General features: G+C 41.8%; 1 protein-coding gene across 3 annotated transcripts in view; it reads left to right on the forward strand.

Moving 5' to 3' along the window:
* Positions 1-16,047, forward strand: part of PRPF4 (pre-mRNA processing factor 4) — a 39,776-nt gene that overhangs the window by 4,471 nt on the left and 19,258 nt on the right. For 2 of the 3 annotated variants that reach the window (XR_004301125.1, XR_004301126.1), the window contains exons 4-14: positions 2,558-2,645; positions 3,046-3,125; positions 3,292-3,385; positions 4,275-4,369; positions 5,601-5,659; positions 6,444-6,567; positions 8,001-8,090; positions 11,724-11,846; positions 11,956-12,063; positions 12,164-12,282; positions 12,787-13,136. Coding sequence is in view for 1 of the 3 variants with exons in the window: in XM_032418392.1 (XP_032274283.1) it covers positions 2,558-2,645; positions 3,046-3,125; positions 3,292-3,385; positions 4,275-4,369; positions 5,601-5,659; positions 6,444-6,567; positions 8,001-8,090; positions 11,724-11,846; positions 11,956-12,063; positions 12,164-12,282; positions 12,787-12,980 (1,174 nt within the window). In the remaining 2 variants the exon portion in view is untranslated. Of the gene's footprint in view, positions 1-2,557; positions 2,646-3,045; positions 3,126-3,291; positions 3,386-4,274; positions 4,370-5,600; positions 5,660-6,443; positions 6,568-8,000; positions 8,091-11,723; positions 11,847-11,955; positions 12,064-12,163; positions 12,283-12,786; positions 13,707-16,047 lie in introns of those variants that run through there. The other variant, XM_032418392.1, reaches the window with a different exon arrangement.

Here is a 16,047-nt window from a genome sequence, read left to right on the forward strand (position 1 = left end):
CTTTCTTTCCACTGTCCCATCTCTCCCTTTCATCATTTTTTTCCTTATTTGCATAGTCTGCACATTTAATCACTTTAAAACCTCTACCATATCTCATGTCCATTAAGTAGAACCAGTAATGCTGGGCCTGTTTAAATTACAAGAAAAAAAAAACCACTGTACCAACCTAGTATCTTACAAACCCAGCCTGGCTGGCCACAAGGGTGGGGAGGGTAGGAGAGGAGGGAGCACCCCTGGGCAGTGGCTGGGTGGCAGGAAGGGCTAAAGGACAGAAAGAAAAGGGGGCTCCCAGATGGGAGGGGACTGGTTGTCCTAATAGGGGTGGGGTGCAAAAGGTACTTCAGAAGAGTGGAACTTGGGGAGTGGACAGGTCAGTGCTTTCTCCACCAGAGCACAGTGTTGGAGGAGGTGCTCCATGCCACCGTCTGCCTACCCCTGGCACTTGGAGAACAGTGACCCATGAGCCCTGGGCATGACGAGCCCCTCTGAGACATGAATGACAGCCTGCCCCTCCTGCCATGGTCCCCTTTTCCTTGAGGATCATCTACTCCTCACTTAGTGCATTGACTCTCTTCGGGCCCTTACCCCTCATTTGCTCTTCAGCCTGCTGCAAACTGACCACTGCCACATCGAAATTGCTCTTTATTAAGGTCACTAACTCCTCTTTACTAAGAATGGCCCTGTCAGCCACTCCCTCCTTGAAAACACTCCCTTTCATAAAACCAAGTCTAAATTTCCCTCCTATTTCTCTGGCTAATTCTTCTGAGCCCCATTTTTCCCCTGCCCAACCTTTATATAAATTGTAGTTTTTGTCCTTATTCCGCACTCATCCTGGGCAATCAGATCCACTCCCATGGCATCATTTACTGTGTATATTCTGTTGACTCCCAGATCTCTGTGGCCTAGATATCCTGTAGGTACTTCAAACTGGACATGTCTAGATTGAACTCATCTGTTTCTCACCTTCTATTCTCCTTGCAAATAACACTACCATTCACAGGTTTCAGTTGCCTCACCTCCTTTGTAATCCATCAGCAAAATCTGTTTCTAGATTTGTACCTAAATGTACCTCCAGTGTGTCCTCTTTTCTCTGCCTTAATTGCTTTGACACCTAGATTGTTGTAATAGCCCCAAACATGTTGTGTTAATTGCTTGCTTAAAATCCATCAGTGTCTTCTTATTAAACATAGAGTAAAAAACTGTTGATCATGCTCTTCAATCTCTTATGTCACTCTTTCCCAATTTACTAGACTTAGTACCCTTTAAGGGTCTTCCTGGAATAGTAAAACTCTTTTTCTGTTTTTTTCCATTTAATTTTTTTCTGTTTTTGTTCCCCTCTCTTGCCTTTAAAGCCTTTTTATTCTTTTGGTTTCAGCATAAATACCACCTTGTCAAAGAAGACTTTTATCATCCCTGCTCAGTAGGGAGTCTGCTTCTCCCTCTCCCACTCCCCCTGCTTGTGTTCCCTCTCTCGCTGTGTCTCTTTCTCTCAAATAAATAAATAAATCTTAAAAAAAAAAAAAAGAGAGACGATTCCTAAATAGTGGGTTGATTTCCCTACTTTTATTATTCCCTCTTCAATCCATTCTTTCTCTCTACTTCCCCAGGGAATCTTTCTCAAATGTAAACCCTCCTTACTACTACTACTACTCCTGACTACTCTTTATGACCTGGCCCCTACTTACATTTGCAGCCCTCTCTCTCACCAGCCCTTCTCTGGTGCTCCAGGCTCCAGCCACATTGAAATATTTGCGATTCCAAGCTCACCATGCTTTTCTTACTTTCAGACCTTTACATCTATTGAACCCTCTGCTTCAGCTGTCCTTCTCCATTCTTGACCTATCGACCTTACTAAATGAGGACTCAGTTTAGGAAACACCTCCTCTGTGAAACCTTCCCTGGTCCTCCCTGCAAGCCTAGGTTAGGTATTTTTTTTATGTTCCCCCTTAGCGCCCAGTACATACCATTGTCATAATACTTAGTATAATGTATTGTGGTTCCCTGGTACTTTCTGTCCACCCACCTTCTCCACCACCCTCCTCCCCTCTACCAGGAGTATGCTACTTGGGATCAAGAACTGCTTCTTAGTCATTTTCGTACACTTAGCACCTCAGTCAGTATCCGGCACATTGTGGCATTGAACAAAGATTGGCTGTATTCACAGACCAGGTGGTAGTAGTGTTGGGGCTAGTTGACTCTAAATTGAATAGGATAATTGCTTATAGTTCTAATTAGGGAATCTTCAAATAAGACTGAGTGAACAAAATCACACTGGAGGTGCACCTGGCTGGTTCAGTCAGAAGAGCATATGACTCTTGATCTTAGGGTTGTGAGTTCCAGCCTCACACTGAGTGTAGAGGTTACTTAAAAAAAAAAAAAAAAAAGAAATTAAAAAAAATAAGAAATCACAGTGGGAGTTTAGGCATGACAACTTGACTCTTAAAGAAGGTTGCTTGGCATTTACATGGTGAGAGAATAGGACAAGCTTTCTCTTCTTAGACACACTTTTCACAGTCTCATCTTGACTCCATTTAAATTATAATCTTTTTTGTTACAGGTTAAGAAATATCCTCTCAGTGGTTGGTACTGATGCCTTAAAAAAGACCAAAAAAGATGATGAGAAATCTAAGAAGTCCAAAGAAGAGGTAAAATATGTCTTTGGTTTCACAGTATGAAAGTGAAGGAAATGAGGGGTGCTCTCATTTTCTTTTGTCGGGTTTTGCTTTGCCAGGGGGAAGGGAATGTGTTTGAGGATTCCACCATTCAGGAATAGTTGTTGGGAATGGTTTGTGGTTCCTATGTAGGTATAAGTAGGTTTCCCATTCAGGAAAAAAAACATAGGATTCCTGATGTAACTTTTAACAAGGAACAGGAAGCCATCCAATAAGAGTTCATAAAAACAGTAGAAAGCACACATGCCTGATTTCATCCTATTACTGAACTATTTCACCTTTTTTTCTGGGCAGTTACAATAGAGAATTGACAGCTATGAGAGGGGCAGGAATGCTTCAGACTTAACATTTCTGCTCTTAATTTCACTTTCAGTATCAGCAAACCTGGTACCATGAAGGACCAAACAGCCTGAAGGTCGCTAGATTATGGATTGCTAATTATTCACTGCCCAGGTAAAGAGAGCCTCTAGAAGGAGAAAGAAGCATATTTTTTCTTGTTTTCTCTCGAGGACTGAGGATCTGTTTTAGAAAGACTGGTTAAATGAAAATTGAGTATTAGGGATACTCGTATGGACCTTTTTCTCAACCTGTTTGCTCATGGTAATCATCTGCGTCACAGGGCAATGAAACGCTTGGAAGAGGCTCGTCTCCATAAAGAGATTCCTGAGACAACCAGGACCTCCCAGATGCAAGAGCTGCACAAATCTCTCCGGGTAAGATGCTCTCAGTGATTGTCCAATATAGTAAGGGCTTTTAAATAGTCATTAGATTTCCTACTTTGGCCTGCCTCTTGGAAGGTAAAGGCAGCTATGATTATCCCTCCCTGCTTACACTTGCTGTTTGGGAAGAGCCATCATTTAGGGTGGCAGGAACCTACTGTGGTTGGTACTCAGCAGAGGCCTTTGGTTCTGCTTTTTAATTCCCTTTTTTTTTTTTTTTTTTTTAAAGATTTTATTTATTTATTTGAGAGAGAGAGAATGAGAGACAGAGAGCATGAGAGGGAGGAGGGTCAGAGGGAGAAGCAGACTCCCTGCCGAGCAGGGAGCCTGATGCAGGACTCGATCCCGGGACTCCAGGATCATGACCTGAGCCGAAGGCAGTCGCTTAACCAACTGAGCCACCCAGGCGTCCCTAATTCCCTTTTAATATGTCAAAGCTGTACTTTAGCTCTCTCCGTGGCTTTCCTGTGTACGTTGAGCTGACAGCAAAAGTAATGATACTACTAGTGTAAAAGACAGCATGCTGGAGTTCCATTCATGAACATAAGTGTCTCTTAACAACAAGAGAAGTATAGGGGTGCCTGGGTGGCTCAGTCGTTAAGCATCTGCCTTCGGCTCAGGTCGTGATCCCAGGGTCCTGGGATCGAGCCCCGCATCCGGCTCCCTGCTCAGCGGGAAGCCTGCTTCTCCTTCTCCCACTCCCCCTGCTTGTGTTCCCTCTCTCGCTGTGTCTCTCTCTGTCAGATGAATAAATAAAATTTAAAAAAAAAAACCAAGAGAAGTATAGAAGAATCTTGGGGGGTGGGCTAAAACTAGAAAGTTGGGTCTTTTGGGGATTAGCCTATTAATGATTACTATTTGTCCCTTTTTTCCTTTTTTTAAGTCTTTGAATAATTTCTGCAGTCAGATTGGGGATGATCGGCCTATCTCCTACTGCCACTTTAGTCCTAATTCCAAAATGCTGGCCACAGCTTGTTGGTAAGTCCTGTTTTTACAGTGATATTTTTCCTAAGTGGAGGACAGGTTCAGGGTAAAAAGAAAAAACCAGCTTTTGTCTTAGATGCTCATTTCTGTGTCCTTTCTCTGCTTCTCATGATCGCACCAAACTAGAGATGCCAGTTATATTATACACCCGTTATATTATACAAGATAGTCTGCGCTTAGCAGTTCTTTCTATTCATAAGGGACCCCAGAGATCCATGACATGTCAGTCATGTTGGGGACACTAGCATTTTGGAGCAGATACATAGTTTATTGACTGACCAGTTTCCACACCTCAATACGGCTTTTCTTTTTTAGTTAGGTAACCCAGACAAGATACTCTGTAAGCTTCAGTTTCCTTATCTGTAAAGTAGGGTGAGATAATGTTGTAAACCATTTTGCCTTAACAGTGCGTGGTATGTGGTAAGGACTCAGTAAGCATGAATTATTGTTTTTATCTTTTATTTTCTTTACTAGTTACCACCACATATGCAGAAAGCTCTTAGGATGTGATAACTTTGTTGTTTAGCTCTATTTAGTTATTTTTGTGGGACATGGCCATCTAGTGACAAGGGAAGCTTCTTTTTTATTTATTTATTTATTTATTTATTTATTTATTTAATTTTTTTTAAAGGGAAGCTTCTTTATGTTGTATGCACAGGAACTACTTGACTGGGTAGAAATTGAGATTGGGTCAGGAGAAAGCCAAGGATCTACTCAAATCCTTCCACCTCTGCAAGCCTCAGCTACCTTCCTTATAAATAGAAATGGTCATTCCTACATATTTACCTCCCAGGTCTCCTATAAGGATCATTTGAATTGTTAGATATAAAAGTAATTTGTTGGAAATTTTCTGAAATAAAAAGTCTTTTTAAAAAAAATTTAAGTACTTTGTAAGCAGAAAATGCTATTCCTATTTAAGGAGATAATATTATTCTTGGATAGTTTAATTCGTCCTCCCTTCCTTCACCAATCAATCCAAACGTTAGGGAGAATAGCAACTTGTACTATATTAACTGTAGTCCTGTAGAGGCATCTGGTTGCATGAGACGTGGGTGCAGCTTTCTTCTATAAACCATCAAATCGTAAGCCCTTTAGTTTTCTTTTTCTGTGTACCACTGTAAACTTTATTGGGGGTGAGAAGAGATTGTCCTTTAGGAATGTTATCAAGGTACCTTTTCCTTCCCAGACCAACCCTGGCTGAGATGCTTTCCTTTGTATTTGATAGGAGTGGGCTTTGCAAGCTCTGGTCTGTTCCCGATTGCAACCTCCTTCACACTCTCCGAGGTGAGTTAGAATCTTGTTTAAATCTCACTCGTGGGCAACGCTGTCGGGACTCCTCTCACCCTTGAGAGCTTTTTCTGTATCTTCACTTAATAAACTTCTATTGCTTTACTCACAAATAAATAAATAATAAATCTCATTTTCCCAGTGTGAACCCTGTCAAACAGCAAAACTATACTAATCTGCCTGACACTCAGACCCAGTACACACAAGATTAATTCTTCTTCTTTTTTTTTTTTTTTTTTTTTTTTTTAAAGATTTTATTTATTTGAGGGAGAGAGAGAAAGAGAGAGAGCACAAGCAGGGTGAAGGGCAGAGGGAGAAGCAGACTCCCTGCTGAGCAGGGAGCCCGATGCAGGACTTGATCCCGGAACTCCAGGATCATAACCTGAGCCAAAGGCAGACGCTTAACCGACTGAGCCACCCAGGTGCCCCAGCACAAGATTGATTCTTGATTTGAATTGTGTTGGTTTGGTTCTCACCACAAAGCTGGAAGACAATGAGTTTATATACAAATCACTTTTCTCTCATGTCCAGCCCCATTCTGGCATTGTGCAATCTCTGAACCAAAAAAAGTAAAGGTGGTTTGTGTTTTGCGCTTTTTAATGTAATTTAAATATTAATTTAAAATCGTTCTTTTTTTTTTTTAATAGTTCAGCAGTCACTTTAATACCCTATCTGTCCACATGTTCCCTAATATATATTGTGTTAATTCATCATAGTCTGTTTTGCACATAAATTGTAAGGGGTGGGAAATCTTTAACTTTGATTTCTTACACTCCTTCAGGCCATAACACAAATGTAGGAGCAATTGTATTCCATCCAAAATCCACTGTCTCCTTGGACCAGAAAGATGTCAATCTGGCCTCTTGTGCTGCTGATGGTTCTGTGAAGCTTTGGAGCCTTGACAGGTGAACATGACTATTCTGCCCATACTGTGGTCACTAAAGAGTTGCTTGGTTGGTCCTTGGGACCTGAGAATCTGGCATCTAACCCCAGACATGGTCTAAGAGTCAAGGGAACGTGGTGTGACCATAGAATGTAGGATTTCTTTCTTCGACCTTTTCTCGACAGAGGAGTTATGTTAGGTTTTTCTTATTTTTTAACTTTGGGCCTTGATTTTTGCCTCTAACATAGTAGCCATTGTTTTCCCAGTCCAGTTATTCTGGAAAGATCTATTTATACTTCCTGTGCAATACACTGACTTGGAGAAAAGCCCTAGTTGGTAGATTGAGTAAAGATAACATTCTTGGTAGCACATTGGCTCCTAGCAAACGGCCACAGGGGAGAGGACAGTGAAGTTCTGAGGCAATATTACTAAGGATGTGATGTCTCCTCCCAACAGCTTCCTCCTTTACCTAGAACATATTTTCCCATTACAGCAGTTTGGGGGTTTTTAGTGTGTTTATGATTATTGTTTTCCAGGAAATTTGTGAAAGCTCTTTGTTGGCTAAAAGAAATCTGAATTCAGTTGCTTAGTTTTCTTTCTTTGGGAAAGCACATGCGACTTTTCTGCCAGGTTTTTGTACAGAGCTAATTAGCGTCTGTACTCTTTGCCAGACAGGGTCTTACCTCTGAGCACAGCAAGTTTTAATTGGCTTTGGTATCACTTAGCAATATTTGTTCCCCTAGGGCTTTGATTAGCTCTATGTATGCACATTGACAAAGTTCCCTTTTTAATTGCCCTCTTTAGGGTTCGTGTTTACTTCCTTTCACTGGTGTTTCAATTCTTTTTTCCGTGGTTGCTGGGGAGTAGAATTTAATGGCCACCAAAGGAAACTAAGCCTCTATTTAGGAGTTCCTTTCTTCGTGTGCATCCTTCAACAAGCTAAAGTTTGAGATAAATTTATCTGTAGTCCACTTGTACCAAAACTATTTGATTTCTGTAGCTTCACATCCCTATTAAAATATGTTTTCTTTCTAGAATCTCAGCACTCCTTTGGTGTAAAGAGACTATTTTGCTTGTCAGGCTGAATTATCTTTTATTTTTCTCTAATCCTAAATGATAATAGCATTAAGCATTGATTAACATACTGAATTGAGATATAGCAAGATAGTGTGTATTGAAGTGCTGTGGGCAGTTTTGCCCTGTGAGCACATGAAATAGTCCCAAATCTTTTAAGACTTTGGAAGGCAGCTGTGCTCACCACTATACCACCAACGCTCTTTTAAGACTTTGGGAAGTAACATAAATTGTTAACCCTGCATTTTTAACAGTGCGTTTAGTTAGGATTTGGCCTTTTAAATCCTACAGAACGGGTGCATCTGTCACAATAGTTAATAAATTCAATGAATATTTATGACTATAAAATAGTTTACTGCTTTCTATTTGGTTCTTTTTCAGTGATGAACCAGTGGCAGATATTGAAGGCCATACAGTGCGTGTGGCCCGTGTAATGTGGCATCCATCGGGGCGTTTCTTGGGCACCACCTGGTAAGCCATCCTCTTACTGTTCTATCCATACAGGCCTGTGGCATCTTGTTAACCCCTTATGACTGACTGCCAAGGACATTTTAAGAACAGAGATCTTGAAGTAGGATTTTCTTGGGCTGCAATGAATCAGAATCAGAAGAGAGTATATGATAAAGTTTGGGCCAACTGTATTTGCTTTTAAACTGCAGTTAATCTGAAATTTCAGTTACTAATTGCCAGAAAACTAGAATTTTCACTCTTCTCTTTCTTGACCAATACTAGTGGTGTTTTGTGGTTTTTTTGGTTTTTGTTTTTTTCCACCGCACATTGTATTTTAATCTCTCTGCTTACAAGTTGGTCTCCCTTTCTGGGGCATCTGGCTGGTTCATTCAATAGAGCCTGCAGCTCTTGATCTTGGGGTTGTTAAGTTCAAGGCCCACCTTGGGTGTAGAGATTACTTAAAAATAAAATCTTTAAAAAAATAAAAAAACAAATCGGTCTCCCCTTCTGGTTCTATAAGCTTAGTAAGGCCAGAAGCTGTTAAAGATTTTTTTTTTGGTAAAAGATTTTATTTATTTATTTGAGAGAAGAGAGCACGAGCAAGGGGAGAGGCAGAGGGAGAGTGAGAAGCAGACTCCCCACTGAGCAGGGAGCCTTACCTGGGGCTTGATCCCAGGACGCTGGGATCATGACCTGAGCCGAAGGCAGACTCTTAAAAGAACTGAGCCCCCCAGTGCCCCAAGAATTTTTTTTTTTTTAAGATTGTATTTATTTGAGAGAGCACAGGTGGGGGAAGGAGCAGAGGGAGAGGGACAAGCAGACTTCCCGCTGAGTGCAGAGCCCAATGCGGGGCCTGATCTCAAGACCCTGAGATCGTCAACTGAGCGGGAACCAAGAATCAGATGCTTAACTGACTGAGCCACGTAGGCACCCTGTTAAAGAACTCTTTAACTGAGATATAATTTACATGCAGTGGAATAGATTTCAGTGTACAATTCAAATGCATACACTCATAACCCACATCCCTATCAATAGAATATTTCCATCACCCTGGAATGTTCCCTCATGCCCCTTCACAGGGGACTCCCCCTTCCAAAGCAACCACCGATATGATTTCTATCACTGTAAATTAATTCTGTCTGTTCATACTGTGTGAACTTGTTTGTGCCTAACTTCTTTTGCTCAGCATAATGTTTTTAATATTCATTCAGGGGCACCTGGGTGGCTCAGTTGGTTGAGCATCTGACTCTTCCTTTTGGCTCAGGTCATGATCTCAGGGTCATGAGATTGAGCCCCCGCATCGGGCTCCATGCCGGACGTGGAGCCTGCCTGAGATTCTCTCTCTAACTCTCTCTTTCCCCCTCTCTCTGAAAGAAAAAAAAAAAAAGTTTCATTTATGTTGTTGCATGTATCAGTAGTTCTTTTTTATTGCTGAGGAGTATTCAGTTGTATGGCTCTGCCACAGTTTATCCATTCTCCTTTGATAGACATTTGGGCTGTTTTCAGGTTTGGGTCACTCAGAATAAAGGTGCTATATAAAGACTCTTGCACAATGCTTTTATTTTTTTTTTTTTTAAAGATTATTTATTTATTTGACAGAGACACAGCAAGAGAGGGAACACAAGCAGGGAGAGTGGGAGAGGAGAAGCAGGCTTCCTGCGGAGCAGGGAGCCCGATGTGGGGCTCGATCCCAGGACCCTGGGATCATGACCTGAGCTGAAGGCAGACGCTTAACGACCGAGCCACCCAGGCGCCCCTTGTACGATGCTTTTTGCAGACATGTTTTTCTTTACTTTCTCTTGAATGAATACCCAGGAATGCAGTTGCTAGGTCATAGAGTAAATGGATTTTTAACTTTTTTAAAACTTCCGTATGGTTTTTCAGATTGGTTGTAAATTTTACATTCCCAGAATTCTGCTTGCTTCACATCCATGCCAGCATTTGATGGTTTCAGTTTTATCATTCTGCCTGTTCTATCAAGTGCATGGTGAAATTTCATAGTTCCAATTTTTATTACTCTTATGACTCTCTTGGTATTGAGTATTTTATCCTCTGCTTATTGACCATTGACCATTTGTTTTTTTTTGTTTTTTTTTAAAGATTTTATTTATTTATTTGAGACAGAGAGAATGAGAGAGAGAGAGAGAGCACATGAGAGGGGGGAGGGTCAGAGGGAGAAGCAGGCTCCCCGCCGAGCAGGGAGCCCGATGCGGGACTCGATCCCAGGACTCCAGTATCATGACCTGAGCCGAAGGCAGTTGCTTAACCAACTGAGCCACCCAGGCACCCTGACCATTGACCATTTGTAAATCCTCTTTTGTGCAGTGTCCGGATGCTTTACCTATTTTTTTTTATTTGAGGTGTTTTTTTTTTGTTTATTCTCACACACAGTTCTACCACCATGTATTTATTTGTTTGTTTATTTATTTGATGTTTATTGAGGTGGGTTTTTTGTTTGTTTTTATTTAAGGGATGCCTAGGTGGCTCAGTCAATTGAGCATCTGATTCTTGATTTTAGTTCAGGTCATGATCTCAGGGTCGTGAGATTGAGCCCCATAACGGGCTCCATGCTCAGCGTGGAGTTTGCTGAAGATTCTTTCCCTGGGCCCCTGGGCGGTGCAGTCGGTTGAATGTCCGACTCTTGGTTTTGGCTCAGGTCGTGATCTTGGGGTTATGGGATTGAGCCCCGAGTCAGGCTCATGGAGGAGTCTGCTGGAGTTTTATCTCTCCCTCTCCTGCTGTGTTCTCTCTCTCTCTCTCAAATAAATCTTAAAAAAAAAAAAAAAAGATTCTCTCCCTCCCCCCCATACTTTTTCCTCTTTAAATTTAAAGTAGATAAATAAAATGTAAGTTTTATTTATTTAAGTAATCTCTACACCCAACATGGAGCTCAAACTCACGACCATGAGATCAGTCTCGTGCTCCACCAGCTGAGCCAGCCAGGTGTCCCTCTACCACCGGTTATTGAAGAGACTTCATTTTCCCTGTTGAAATTGCTTTAGTGGCCTCATTGAAAATAATTTGACCAAAAATATGTGGGTCTCTTCCTATACTCTCTTCATCTGTTGCATTGATCTATTTGCTCATGACTGATTTTTGTATCCCCAACATCCAATTTGAAGGCCCAACAAATACTCAGTGAGTGAAAGGACTTAACAGTGGAATTGAGAAAGAAAGAAGGCAACAGTCTCTGCTGGGCCATTCTGAGAGAACTGTATTCTTAAAATAACCACTGAAATAAATTTATAGGAAGTCCATGGTTTTCCAGGTAGCACTCAAGACAGATATGCTTAGTTGTTGAGGTATTTTTTTATGCCAGAAAAGAATTTGATAGTATGGTTGTATGAATAGTTTCAGAAGCATAAATTTTTTTAAAAGATTTTATTTATTTATTTGATAGAGCGAGCACAAGCAGGGGGAGCGGCAGGTAGAGGGAGAGGGAGAAGCAAGCTCCCCTTGGAGCGGGGAGCCCGATGCAGGGCTCAATCCCAGGACCCTGGGATCATGACCTGAGTTGAAGGCAGACACTTAATCGGCTGAGCCACCCAGGCGCCTCATCAGAAGCATAATACAAGCTACAAGTGTTTATAGTACTTTACACATTGTAGGAGCTGAATATCTGCTGGCTAATTGTTGGTTTGATTCTTTTTGTAGCTATGACCGCTCATGGCGCTTATGGGATTTGGAGGCTCAAGAGGAGATCCTGCATCAGGAAGGCCACAGCATGGGTGTGTATGACATTGCCTTCCATCAAGATGGCTCTTTGGCTGGCACTGGGTAAGCATTCTTCCACCTAGCCAGGGGCAGCTCAGTAGTTCACCTGTTACGTATCCCTGCTTCCAGGAGAAATGGATTCAGAATGTTCATTTATAAATTACTTTGTCAGGGGACTGGATGCATTTGGTCGTGTTTGGGACCTGCGCACAGGACGGTGTATCATGTTCTTAGAAGGCCACCTGAAGGAAATCTATGGAATAAATTTCTCCCCCAATGGGTAAAATGAACTCATTGATTAAGGGGTGGGAAGGGTTATTGGTCAGAGATAAAAAGAATATATCTTTGTTTCTAATTTGGACACTGTATCTGATCCACAGGTACCACATTGCAACTGGCAGTGGTGACAACACGTGCAAAGTGTGGGACCTTCGACAACGGCGTTGTGTCTATACCATCCCTGCCCATCAGAACTTAGTGACTGGTGTCAAGTTTGAGCGTAAGCTTTCCTCCTGTTTTGCCTAATCACAGGACAGATAGATTGAACTTCCATGGAATGCAGGCCAGGCTTTAGGTTAACTTCCAAGTGGAACAAGAGAGAATTTGGTCTCTGTTGAAAAAGGAGCAAATTATAAGTTCCTTCCCTCTACCATATTTTCACATAGAGCTATGGCACAGCATGCTTCTTGTTTGGAAGTAAAGAAGACTTCCATAAGTGCTTTTTTCCCCCGAAAATTGTAAGCACTGAATCCTTAATGTTATTCTGAAAAGACTGTCAGGGAAAGAGCCAGAAGACCTTAATAATGTTATTCGTTTCCCTAAGCGTGTAGTCCCTTTTTCCTGGAGGTCTCGTAGGAATGTAGGTGAGAATATTGGGCTTTTCCAAATGGAGAAATACCTTCTTTTTTGAAATCATATATTCTAGCAGATTTTTGTGCTTTCATTTTCTTTCCTCTTTTGATACTTGAATTCCTCAAGCAGCTCCCCTTCTTTTCTCTTAAAGCTATCCATGGGAATTTCTTGCTCACTGGTGCTTATGATAACACCGCCAAGATCTGGACCCACCCAGGCTGGTCGCCACTGAAGACTCTGGCTGGCCATGAAGGCAAAGTGATGGGCCTAGACATTTCTTCTGATGGGCAGCTCATAGCCACTTGCTCATATGACAGGACCTTCAAGCTCTGGATGGCTGAATAGTCAGGGCCATGGAAAAAGGACTCTAACCTCAAACTCTTCCGTAAGAGCCATTTTCAAAAGAAAGGAATTGATATGTTTCGTTCTATCATGTTTTTTGCCAATTACCATGTATAGACCCTCAAAAGAATTGGATTTCCATGTCAGCCTCCACTCCAGGTAGGCAGCCCAGTCTCTGGGTGTTGATGAACCCCTTTTGTAGTTGAAATTTTTATTTTCATCTTCAAGCCCTGCTACGGACTGTGTAGACATTGTTTTTATTAATCTTTTGTTTGAATGCCCTATTGCCTCCTTCACAGCACTCAGGATTGTGACTGGCTCCATTTTTAATTTTGAAACTTGGCTTTCCATTACGTGGTACGTGCTTCAGGACTGCATGTGACCCACAGAGCAAGCAGCTGCACTATAGTCTGGAAGCCCTCGAGTAAAGAGGCACTTCTCACCACACGCCTGGTTAACCAGTGCCTTGACAGAGTGCGAACCTTTCCTCTGCCTTTAGAACAGGAGATGAAGAGGTAGACTGCAGCTATGCTCAGGGTTATGCAGTAAAGAAGATTTTACCTCTTCCTGTTGAGTTTGCTTGGAATGCTAACTGCATCAGGAAGCTCAGAACTGAACATTTGCCCTGTCTGAAAATGTCTTCCATTTTGCTTTGAAGTTTGGCATCCTTTGTGTTACCCCAAAGCTAGGCCATTGTGTCAAGAGGCAATGAAATTTCTAGAAAGCAAACATGAAGTCTCTGTTGTGCCACCTCCTTTGTATTGGTTATTAAGAGGATGTACCTTTCATGGCAAGGTAACCGGGAAAAATCCCTCATGGATATTCGTCAACATCAGCTTTCTTTTTTTCTTTATTACGCACTTGCTACAGAGTAAAATCCTATTATAAAAAAAAATGTCCTTTAAAGACTTACTTTGTATAGTTAGGCATTTTCTGAATCCCAGCCATTGGTCCATAGAGGTTCCCGCCCCCTTTTTTTTGTTTGAGATATAATGGTTGATACCAAATATGGCTTATTCCAGTTTTTCTTTTCTTAATAAGCACTCTGCTAATAGGTTTTTGTTGTTTTTTTTTTTTTGTAGAGACTACTGCCTTGTGGGCCAGACTATTAGCAAACTGGGTCTGGACTCTCTTAATTCATACTCATTGGCCGTGCAGCAGTCACCTTCACCTCTTTCCACCCCAGATACACAACCACTGAACATGAAGTACACAGTAAATTCTGACAAAAATACAGGAATTTGGAAGAAGAAAGGATTGCATATAGAGAAGTGGAGAAGGGCTTATATGATGGCTTTTCCTTGAATGTTCAAAACACTTCATTTGCTGTTCCAGAGAGGCTGACAGTGGCTTTGTCTAATAACTCTATCCTGCAAACTATGAATGTGTGATAATATAGCTAAACTCTTTTGTCTAATTTTAATTATAACCAAATAGTTGCATATTTTGAGTCCTGGTTAAGCTTCTGAATTATCGGCTCTGCCCCCTGTTGGGCATTTGGCACTTCGTTATTGTTTAAGTGTTAATGGGTTTTATTTCCTCCATAGTTGGCCGTGAAAAATAATTTTTCATTACTAACTTTTGTAGTATGTGTAAAGTAATAGTTAACATTAGTGTATTAGCATGCAGTCTGCATATAGTGTATTAACAAAGGTTTTAAGTTTTTCAAGTTTTAATTTTACTGTTAGTTCCGTTAAACTTTTTTTTTTTTGTGGTTGTTCCAAGAGATTTAGAGGTAGCAATCAGGTGAACACATTTCATGTAAGCTTTTGGCAAAACAGTTCCCTTGTGAAATATACATTACTTCATTGTAAGGAGGCAGTTAGCTGAGAAGCATAAACCAAATATAGCGTTTCATAATAATAGTGAGAATCAGAGCCACCACTTAAAGGACACTTCCTGCCTAGAGACTTTGCCAGGCATGTTCAGACACTTCATCTAATCCTCCCAGTCTTCTGTGTTAAGTCGTATTCCCTTTTTACAGACAAAATCGAAGCTCAGAGAAGTTAAGTAACTTGCTCAGGGCTACCCTGTCAGTGAGTGATGGAGCCTGGTCTGTCTGTGTGTCTGTGACCTTAGGAAGAGATTTCATAGGGATTTACTGAGTATGTTGGCAGCACTGGCAGACAGAATGGCCAGTCCAGCCAGTGTGGCCTGTTTCCCATACAAAGCCAGAGCTTTTTAGCCCCTCTGCCTGTGACACCTCCCTTGTGATGAGTCACTGCATCTCAGTCTGACTGCATGCCAGAGGGGGTCCCGGGACTTCACCACCTCTACCCCATGAACTAGTAAGGCGCCTGTACTGTCACTCAGCAGGAAACTTCGCGTCTTGCGATGGATGTTTTGTTGTGTGGAACTGTCTTAAGCGTTGCAGCATGTCTCACCATCCCTGACCTGTAGAGTAATAAAAGCCAGAAGCACAACCCACCCCTTTCATTGGAATACCAAAGATGCTTCCAGACATTTCTGCATGCCCCAAGGTTAGAACTACTGAAGGTGAAAATAGAAGACACCCTACTGTTGAGCGTATCCTGCCCTACCCCCAAAAAACTCAAACTTATATCTTTCCTTATTTGGATGGTATACTAGCCACTCCAAGAGCCACTCCCCAATTCTACTTGGACTAAAAGGCCCCCACCGCTTACTGGCTGGTGAGCTGGAACGAGACAGCAAAACCTGTGGAGCCTCAGGTCACCTGCAGAATACGGATGAAGTTTCCTTAACTCAGAGCAGTAAGCTCTAGTGCAGCGGCAGGTGTTTCTTCCTGAGCTTCCCCCGGCTCCTCTCCCTCTCCTCATGGCCCAGAGAACATGGGGAGATCATTGCCTAATTTACTTGCCATGATGTTAAGGAGCAAGGATGTGTAAAGAAATGAAATCAGCAGGGAGAGTTTGAGTCCCAGCTTTAGTGTAATTATCTTCGATGGTGCAAATGGAGAGGTAGGTGTCAGTCCCCTGGCGGGATACATAGGGTGGCATTCCAGTTTTGTAATGGAGAATTTTCTTCACGTTGGTGCTTAACACCATTTGGTCTTAGGAAACATGAAATATAGGTCTTGGCTATTTTGGAA

The sequence above is a fragment of the Phoca vitulina genome, unplaced genomic scaffold, assembly GCF_004348235.1.
Source record: "Phoca vitulina isolate PV1807 unplaced genomic scaffold, GSC_HSeal_1.0 scaffold21, whole genome shotgun sequence".
Taxonomy (NCBI): domain Eukaryota; kingdom Metazoa; phylum Chordata; class Mammalia; order Carnivora; family Phocidae; genus Phoca; species Phoca vitulina.